At 46.8% G+C, this 10,542-nt stretch overlaps 1 protein-coding gene across 1 annotated transcript in view; it reads left to right on the forward strand.

The window, feature by feature from the left end:
* Window positions 1-573, forward strand: part of SLC16A10 (solute carrier family 16 member 10) — a 73,798-nt gene extending 73,225 nt beyond the window's left edge. The window contains exon 5 of the mRNA XM_021712855.1: window positions 427-573. Within this exon, the coding sequence (XP_021568530.1) occupies window positions 427-497 (71 nt within the window). The 3' untranslated portion in view covers window positions 498-573. The remainder of the gene's footprint in view (window positions 1-426) is intronic.
* The last annotated feature ends 9,969 nt before the right edge of the window (window positions 574-10,542 follow it).

Here is a 10,542-nt window from a genome sequence, read left to right on the forward strand (position 1 = left end):
GAGATGAGGTCTCGCTGCCCAGGCGGGTCTTGAACCCACGGGCTCAGTCAATCCACTCACCTCAGCCTCCCAAAGGCACGGGATTGCAGAAGAAATAGTTTTAATGTTATATTTTATTGACAGTTTAATACAAAAGAGACTTTGCAAGACTATTCAAAAAGGAAACAGATGGCAACAAAAGCCAGGAGAATTAAAGAATTTTTTGAAAATTGAGAATTGTCAATACTAGGAAAGCAACAGGCGTGTTCAGCTCTGGTGGTTGTGGTGGTGCTAGCCTAGACGCATCCTGACTGGTGTCTCAGCTGGTCTTACATCACATTGTAACCCTGCCCCCTGCCACTACTGTTTTTTATGGTGGAAAATGCTACCACATAGTCAGATGTTATGCTGATGGTTGTTGAGAAGTGTTTGTGTTTTATGTTTTAGGGGATGAGTGTGGCTATCCTGGGACCCACGTTTCCAGATCTGGCGGCAAACGTGAACCGGAACATCAGTAGTCTGTCTTTAATCTTTGTGGGCCGTGCCTTTGGATATTTGAGCGGCTCTGTGATTGGTGGAGTTCTTTTTGACATCATGAATCACTTTTTACTTTTGGGTAAGTAAACGCTAATTGTAGCTTCTTTATATTGTCGGTGAATGTACCATTTGTCTTTAAGTGTGACAAGTTCTAGCCTGCAGAATGGTTGACACCTGTTGGGCAGTGGCACAGTGTCATAGAGTCCTCGATGGATGCTGGGTTTCCCTGGTACCTGCTCTTACCTTGGCAGTGAGAAGGAATCTGTGCTGAGCCCCTCTGGAAACTTTTTTTGAGTCGGGGGTCGCACTCTATTGTCCAGGCTGGAGTGCAGTGGCAAGATACAACTCACTGCATCCTCCAACTCCTGGGCTCAAGTGGTCCTCCTGCGTCAGCCTCGCAAGTAACTGGGGCTACAGGTGCACACCCCCATGCCTGTATTTTTTATAGAGACAGGGTCCTGCTCTGTTGCCCAGTCTGGTCTTGAACTCAGCTGCCCAAAGTGCTGGGATTGCAGGTGTGAGCCACTATGCCTGGCCTGTGTGTGAGAGCAGACCCTAGCCCTCCTGCCCTTCTCTGTGGCTCACACTGGCTATCCAAAAGGCTGTTTCTCAGGGTTTGGGGCAGATTTCCCTGGGGCTACCTGGATCAGAATGAGCCTCTGGAATGTGCTCAGGCTGGACCTTGGACTGGGAGTGAGAAGGGGGAAGGGACAGCAGGGGACAGATGGAGGCTTTTCCTTCTATCCCCATTTTGTTGGCCCTACACTGTGCTAGCTACCCTGGGAGCAGGTGACAAAGCTTTGACATGTGCTTTTTTGGATAAACAGAAATGTTTAAAGACAATTTAGATTAACTGATAAAACTTATTTGGAAGCAAGAATAATTTGTTGTTTTTGATGAATTAATAAATAATCCCTCTTACATCTGAAGAGGATTGAAAGAATATATATATTGTCTTTTCGTCACTATTCCCAAACTCATATACTTAGTAAATGTTTACTGTGAACTACTATAATAATTGTGTTTTCTTTTGGCCTTTTAGATTTATTTTAATTTTGCTTTTAGATGTTAATTATGATTACTTAATATCATATGATTTTACAACATAATTTAGTTCCAGGTGTTTAACAAGCACCCATTATAACTGCTGAATGTGAAAACATGTTATTTGTATCTGATCAGGTATACAAAACCCATTGATTTTTCTTTTGACAAAAAGTAGTCAAAATCCCAAAGAATGAGGGCGAGACTAGTAATTAACGGTCATGTTTGCTGACCTGGCACCCTCATGCCAGTGTCAGAGCTTCCAGAGCAGGAAGGAGGACCTGGGGGAGGTGAGGCTGTTGGAATGGAGGACAGATCCTGACGTAAGCCCCATGTTGGCCAGGGGGTAACTCAGGGTCTAGCAAGGAAAACCCCAGAGGCTGGCGGTGAGGGCAAGTGCTTTGGCTCAGCTGGCAGCAAGGCCCTGGAACAGGAGGGTCAGCACACAGGAGCCTGGGAGGCTTATCTTGGCTGCAGGGCGGGTTCTTCAGGGTTTTTAGCCGGCTGGATTTGGTAGGTCACAGTTGAGCCTGGTGCATTCCAGCCACTTTCCCCAAAGAGTCCAAGCAAGGGCGGGAAAGGGTGGGGCAGGAGAGTGGTCAGGGGCCAGCCTAAGTGCCTTTTAACTTTTTACCTCATGGTGAAAATCCTATTAGGTTCTTAAATGTGAAACAGTGAATAGTTTTTGATGTGTCTCTTTTGCTATAAGACTTTGCCTTATGGTCTGGTTTATAGTTTGATTATTAGCAGGGCTGGAAATGAATTCATGTTATAATACTTTCTAGTTTATGGTCCATGAGATGATAAAGGATTTATATGAAATCTCCCTTGTGGAAGCGGCACTCATTACTTGACCTGACTGCATGAATACTGTTTTCTCTAGGTGCCTTTTTGCTTTCTCCTCAGGGGCGTCAATGCTGGCTACCACGATTGGTCTTTATCTTGTCCCCTTCTGCAAGACCGCGGTGTTCCTGATTGTCATGATGTCCGTCTTTGGTGCTTCCATCGGCATTCTGGACACAGGTTTGTGAGCTCTTCAGTGTCATCTCTGGGGCAGGGACTTCCTCCTAGAAAAAGTTAAGCAGATGATCTTAAACTGTCATTTGCAAGGTCCCTAAAATCACACGGATCTACTGAGTTGGTCATGGGGTCACTCAGTCAGAATGAATCACCCTTATAGAGACTACTCTTCTTGCCAATTAGGGGACCGAGTTTTGAGCAGCCAACCATGAAATGAACCTGAAGATCTGTGACCATATCACCCAGAAGGCACGCGATCTCCTCTGTGCTGTGTGCTGTTTTCTTTCTTTCTTTTCTGTTCTTTTCTCTCTCAAAAGTTCCTGCCCTCCCGTGGTGGATACCTCCCTGTGTCTCCCTGTCCACTGATAACTCAAGTGATATTTGTTAAAACCAGCTTTCTGTCCTGCCTTCCCTGCCTTATTGGTATTTGATATGTTGGGGAAAAGTTTTATACCGTACTGAGTTTGCTGGTGGAATTGTATGTTTATCTGAAAATATCTCTTGGGGGGGGGAAAAAAAGATAGCCTGAGCTATGCTGCTGCTGGCCTTGTACCATGTCGTTGTCTAGATGGTACACATGCAGACGCAGAGCACCAGGATTCTGGGGTATTTCGGTTCCTGAATGTGTGTTTTTCATCTGCCATATACACAAATAAGCAATTTTTGGCTGGGTGTGGTGTCTCATACTTGTAATCCCAGCACTTTGGGAGGCTGAGGTGAGAAAATCACTTGATCCCAAGAGTTCAAGACCAGCCTGGGCACCATGGTGAGACCTCGTCGCTACAAAAAATAAGCCAGGCACAGTGATACGTGCCCGTAGGGCCAGCTACTCAGTAGGCTGAGTCAGGAGGATCGCTTGAGCTTAGGAGTTCAAGGCTGCAGTGGGCTATGATCATGCCACTACACTCTGGGTTGGGCAATGGAGTGAGACCCCCATCTCAAAAAAAAAAAAAATTCAAGTGGCTACCAAGTGCAAGTTCAGAAAGCTTTGGTAATCTGGCTGCTGTGATAAAATTTTGTCTTTTAAATACGTTTATTTAAAATATTTACAAGTAAATAAATATGTAGGTGTTTTTCCCCAGTCTGGTGTTAGAACTGCATTACAAAAAGCCTCTTGCTGAAGGGCCTGGATCTAGCGGTAGCCATCTGCCAGGCTGTGGAGTTCCATTGTGAGGGTGTGCAGTTCTGACGCTTGTAGTCATCCAGTAGTCGCGGTTAGTGGTCCTTACTCAGAGCTCACTTAGCTGCAGTGTTTAATACCTTAGAATAGTGGGATGCTTGAACCAGGTACTAGACTCATCACTGAGAGCAGTGCCCTGGGGGTTTTACTAATTTGCTGTAACACCTCATTCATTGCCCGTCTTTCCTCGGTAGGTGGTAACGTCCTTATCCTGGCCCTCTGGGGAGACCAAGGGGCCCCACACATGCAGGCCTTGCACTTCTCGTTTGCTGTGGGTGCCTTCCTGGCTCCCCTGCTGGCTAAGCTGGCACTGGGCTCGACGGAGTCAGCTGGAAACCACACCGAGCCCGGCCTTCCCCATTCTGTGCTCAATCATTCGTGGGCCACGGACACAGACACAGAGTCCCTATTCGGAATGCCTGAAGATGAAAACTTACTGTGGACCTATGCTCTGATTGGCTCTTATATTTTAGTAGTTGCCATCATTTTTTTTGCTCTGTTTTTAAAGAGAAGCTCTAGGCGGGAAAAAGCCAAAGCATCTGCTCAGACCTTTCGGAGAGCGAAATACCACAATGCCCTCCTCTGTCTCCTCTTTGTGTTTTTCTTTTTTTATGTTGGCGCTGAGGTGACATATGGTTCTTACATCTTCTCATTTGCCACCACCCATGCTGGCATGACAGAGAGCCAGGCGGCTGGCTTGAACTCCATCTTCTGGGGGACTTTTGCTGCCTGCAGGGGCCTGGCCATCTTTTTTGCTACATGTCTGCAGCCTGGAACCATGATCGTGCTGAGCAACATTGGCAGCCTGACGTCCTCTCTGTTTCTGGTCCTTTTTGACAAGAGCCCACTCTGTCTCTGGGTAGCAACAGCAGTGTACGGGGCGTCAATGGCAACCACGTTCCCCAGTGGCGTCTCTTGGATTGAGCAGTACACGACCATCCATGGGAAAGCAGCAGCATTTTTTGTCATTGGTGCCGCCCTGGGTGAGATGGCTATTCCTGCAGTGATTGGAGTCCTCCAAGGAAAGTACCCGGATCTGCCTGTGGTTCTGTATACCTCTCTAGGGGCGTCCGTGGCCACGGGCATCTTATTTCCTGTGCTGTATAGATTAGCCACTTTGCCTCTTGATCGCCAGCGAAGAGAGCACAGAAAGAGTGAGGACCAGAAGGCCTTGCTCCCCAGCTCTGGACCGAATGGCTTTGAGGAGGAGAACGAAGAGGAGGACGCGGAGAGGTGGAACGCGGTGGACTTTGAAGTGCTTGAGATGAGCGACACGACGCGGCGTTCTGTGCTGGAGACATCTCGGAGTGTCTTGGTGGAGCCTGCGCCTGGGGCCTCTCACCGGTCTTTGGGAGGGTCGGCGGGCAAGTCCTCTCTGGCTGATGCTGGCAGCTGCCCCGGGACACACCTTGCCAGTGATCAGGATGGAAGGGACTGACCTCAGAGAGGTGGAGTCCGGCTGACATCCTTGGAACCGCCACCTCTGGAGGGCGAGTCAGAGCCGAGCATTCGCACATGTCCACTGTGCTTTGGGGGTCAGAACAACTTGGTCCAGTTACAACAAACTGCTGAAAAGCTTCAACATGCTCAGAGTCCTCCACAACCAAACGGTCTCCAGCAGCAGGGTCTTGTCATGAGGCTGGTGTTGGCTTGTGGCTGGTCAGGTCGCATTTTATGGTCTTCGGCGGCCGCCGAGAAGGCATTTGCTCCTGAGGAGTTGGGCATCATTTTAATAGAATGAAATCATGTGGGTGCTGAATCAATTTGCTGAACAAACGATCAGGTCTCCGTCTTCTGCCAGGAAAGCAGAGGAGAGCAGTTTCATAAGAGAGCGTCTTTGGAAATGGACAGATGTTTTTATTAATTGCTTTACCTTATCTGTAGGCTTGGACTCAAGAATTCTGTTAAGGCATCAGGTTTCCAATTTCTAGGAAGAGCGCAGAACAGCCCAGGAGACCTGGCTTCGAGCCTGCCTCGCCTGTGGGCTCTACCGTCAGTCACTTAACGTGGCTTTGTTGCTCTCGATTCCTGGTCTGTGATTCCAGAAATGGAAGTGAGATGGCTTTCACACTGGGGGTTCATATGTTCTGTAGTATGTGCCAGATGTTTGCTAGAAATTAATACAGTTGCCAGCCCGTTCTTCATTTTAAATGAGAAGCAAAACAGACATGATAAATAGCTTTAAGAATGTGATACTGATTATGCACACATGTTAATTTAATATACTTCGTGTTTAATACTTCGAATAATTGTCTGAAGAATACAATGTTTTTTAGTACTGCAATTCATCAGTTTTGTTATGCTTCCCTCCATAACTTTTCACATTTCTGAAATCAGGACATATCTTACAATCAGTGATCATTTAACATGGTGACAAAGCCTGATTGACAGTTCTTATTCATACATGTATGTAAAATAATGTGTTTTACTATCATTGTCTTAGATCTGTGAAATACAGTAACTCATTCAGTTATGGAGATTATACCGTCTTTACAGACATTTTAAAGAGAAGTTATTTTTGTATGCTGATTTTCTCTCTGATTATGCTCAGATGGGATTTGCAGCCACTCTGTTCCTGTGTGAAAAGCTGTTTCAGAGTTGCAGTGTCAGTAGTGGGCTGCAGATGGCCTTAGAGTCCTTTGCCTGCCTCAGGACCAGGGCTAACCCAAGCCCTGCAGTTCCAAGGGATGCCCCTTACCGGACATGGGCGGTGATACCTCTGGGCACTGAAACCAGGCAGTGTGCGATGAGGCATGGTCATTTCCAGCAATTGGAGTATTTGTATCACCCACCCAGGGTTGCTACTTACTGAGTTTGAAATACCTGGGAAGTCAAAGTAAAGGGTAAAAGGTGACTGGGCAACCTAAGAGTCGGGGATCAGAAAGGGTGCTTTGTGTGAGCATGGAGCTCTGGTGTGGGCTTGTCTCTGGAAAGTGCTGGTATCGATGATTTGTTTACTCTTTCCTGGATTGTTTGCTTAGTAACATCTGACTTCCACCCGACTGGAGACGTGTTTTCTCTTACCTAATTTCTTTAGGTTGGCCTTTGCCTTGCCTTAAGTGAGGTACAGCACCTCTCTTGATCACTGCATGCTCATCTGACATGCTGGCCACAGTGTTGGTCATGCTCATGGCTAGCACCCTTGGAGAGGGCTGGTGGAGAGGCGGGTGGTGAGAAGCCTCTTATCTGTGCTGTGCTTTTCCCTTGGCTGGAACTTGGAACTCACCTGCCCCCCTTGCTGCCTTCTCTCAGGCTGTCAGAGTTGAGGCGGTCGCAGTCACTTGGCTGCTAGAATAGAGTAGGAGGTGCTGCCCAGGGAGAGAAGGATGACAGTAAGAATGTGGGGAAACTTTGAAATCTACACTGGGAAACCCACGAGGGTTCCACAAACTGAAATGTGAATGATTGCGTGAGCCCATAGGCTTGTCCAGCTCATGATCATGTATTTCCATATTGGAAGGAAAGGGCTTCGTACAGTTCCGAGAATTAGCATTCATACCACTGGTCACTCTAGGTGAGTGTCTGCTGACAGGACTTGACCAATACCCAAGCTTCTGTTGCCGAGTGATGCATCACCCCAGTTGAGCAGCTTGAAACACAGACGCTCGTCATTTCCCAGGGTCTGCGGGCCAGGGCACAGATCAGGCACAGCTTAGTAGGTCCTCTGCTCAGGGCGCTCTTGCTGGAGAGGGCTGTGTTTTCCCTGAACTCGCCCCTTCTGAGCGTGTGCTTGCCAGTCTTACTCAGTTCCTGCTGGAGACTGAGTCCCTGTTTTCACTGACCGTCACGAGGCACCACTCTCATCCTAGGGGCCTCCCGCGATTCCTTGTCACGCGGCCCTTGTAGGTGCTCCCACAACTGGCTGCTTCTTCAAGGCCCGCAGGAGATCTCCTCACCCCAGTCTGCTAGACTGGAGCCTTGTAGAACATAATTAATATGGGAACAACATGCCATCACCTTTGCCACCTTTCCTGGCTGGAAGCAATGAATAGGTTTTGCCCGGAAAAGGGGCGAGGCAGAACGGGGATGTGACACATTGAGGGTCACCTCAGAGTATGTCTGTCACACTTGGGTGCCTGCAGAATTGAAATATTTGAAATAGTTAAGAGCTGGAAGCTGGCAGCTGGTCACAGGGGCCCGTGCCTGTTGGCCCAGCTACTTGGGAGGCTGAGTCTAGAGGATTGCTTGAGCCCAAGAATTTGAGGCTGCAGTGAGCTGTAATTGTGCCACTGCATTCCAACTTGGGTGACAGAGAGAGACCCTTTTCTAAAAAAATCCCTAAAAAACCAAAAAACAAAACCTATGAACCGGGGAAAAAGCTTCAGCAGTAACTGAAAGTAAAGACGGGTGTAGCCTGTTGAGTGTACAAATGTAGGATGGCTATGTCCTGTGGGCCAGGCCAGCTACCCTCATGTGGGAGAAACTTGTGTGTGGGTCAGTAGATGAGTTCACTCAGCTACATCCTTTCATTCTTGACACTTATGTCCTTTATCACTGTGCTTTTAGCCTATTTAAATGCTGGCTAATATGAGGGAAATAGTTAAATTTCAGTTTAATTGTATTTTAAAGCAAAGTTCAGGAACACACTGAGAATGTTTTTCAGTTGCTCTTATTTCTTTTTTAAAAAATCTTTTTAAAAACCAGTTTTTATTATAAAAGTAACAAAGGTAAAAATTATGGGAGAAAATTAGTGAAATACATTAAAAATATAAGGGACAAGGATAAATAATCCATAATCCTAAGCACCTAGAAAAGTTCTTAAATTTCTCATCAACTTAATTTCCTAACAGTAAAAGGAATAAAAAAAATTTTCCTCTGCTGGATAAAGTATCTGAAACAACTTGAGTTTTGTGTCTAAAATATATTGACATTGCAGTTGGTAGACTGGTTATTAGCTTGAAGAATTGCAGTTTATTTAAAAACAAAACATCTAATTGGGAGATGATCAGTACAGCAACATACTCCCAGAAATACATGGCACAGATGCCATATCTAGGGGCATATTCAACTAGTCATCTGGACAGCTTCCTCATAACCAGAGCTGTTTATCACAGCAATAGGTCACTCAGTCCTGCCACTTGAGAGTTATTGCTAAAATAGAGCTTTACGTTGTTTTTTTTTGAGTCGGGATCTCACTGAGACCTGGACTGGTGTTGCTTGCTCTGCAGTGTGCCAGTATTGCGGGCTAACTCGGGCGGAGGGAGGGCCTGAGAGCCAGCATTTGTGAAGGTTCTAGAAGATGTGGGCAGGGGCGGGTGCTGGCCATGGCCCACACTTTGGGCTGGCAAGGCCCACTTCTGGGAGTGTAGACTCCTTTGCTGCTTTTCGGAGTTTTTTCTTGTTTTTTGAGTCAGGGTCTCACTCTCACCCAGGCTGGGGTGCAGTGGCACAATCATGGCTTGCCACAGCCTCAACCTCCAGGGCTCAGGTGATCTTCCACCTCAGCCTCCTGAGTAGTTGGGACCACAAACCCTGGCTAATTTTTTTTGTTTTTTTGGTAGAGATGGGGTCTTGCTATGTTACCCAGGCTGGTCTTGAACTCCTGGGCTCGAGTGATCCTTCTGCCTCAGCCTCCTGAGTAGCTGGAATCACTGGCATTGAACTACTGTACCCAGCCTGGTGTAATATTTGATACAACTTTCTCTCATCCTCCTGCATACTTTAAGTTATCTCTGGATTATAGCACCTAGTGCAATGTAAATGTTATGTAAATAGTAATAGCACATACACTATTTAGGAAAAAATGAAAAAAAAAAAGTCTGTATATGTTCAGTACAGAGTCAACCATTGCAGGCCTAACTACATATCCTAGTTGGAGCAGGATGCAGAACCCCAGTCAGGGCCAACTGCACTGTCGGATGAAACTTTCTGGATGATGGGAACATTCTATGTCTGCACTCAAATGGCACTGCTGGGCATGTTTGGTGAATTTAGCCCTTAAAACAGGACTAGTATGATACCAAATGAATTTCAGCTTAAATGTGAATTTATCAGCCGGGCTCGGTGGCTCAGCCTGTAATCCTGCGCCTTTGGGAGGCTGAGGTGAGTGGGTTGCCTGAGCCCGCGGGTTCGAGACCTGCCTGGGCAGCGAGACCTCATCTCTGCAATAAATCAAAAATCAGCCGGGCATGGTAGCGCATGCCTGTAATTCCGGCTACTCGGAAGGCTGAGGCGGAAGGATCGCCGGAGCCCAGCAGGTCGAGGCTGCGGTGGCCGGGAGCGGCCACTGCACTCCAGTCTTGGCGACAGAGTGAGACTCCAACTCAAAAAAAAAAAAGTGAATTTATCTACATTGGCCGGTGGCTACCATATTGAACAGTACGAGTCTGGTGAGAAACAGGGCATGCAGCAGTCACACAAGATGTTTCCAGGAGGGTTTTATTACCTGTTGTACTAGACATGAAAAAGTATCTGCAGCTAGAAAGGTTGTGATCATGTGTCCACTGGCATACTATAAATCGTCATGGCCTTTAGGAAAGGCGTGGTCTTCATGGGTCATGACAGTAGCCCGTGGTGTGTTTAGAGGCCTTCAAGAAAAAAGTTTGGTCTCTCTTGTGTGTAAAGGAAGCAAACAGGCTGGTGACCTTGGTCGCTGGCTGGCATTTGAACTAGGTTGAAGTTGAGGTGGATTTTTCTTTAGGTATAAATAGTTTCATAATGACAAAATCTTCCAAGATTGAATTTTTACAGTAAAAAATTTTATTTTAAAATATTTTTTCTAACTGGACTTGGTGGCTCAGCCTGTAATCTCACACTTTGGGAGGCTGAGGTGAGTGAATTGC

The sequence above is a fragment of the Carlito syrichta genome, unplaced genomic scaffold (genome assembly GCF_000164805.1).
Source record: "Carlito syrichta isolate Samal-C Ts95f unplaced genomic scaffold, Tarsius_syrichta-2.0.1 Scaffold303669, whole genome shotgun sequence".
NCBI classification, from domain to species: domain Eukaryota; kingdom Metazoa; phylum Chordata; class Mammalia; order Primates; family Tarsiidae; genus Carlito; species Carlito syrichta.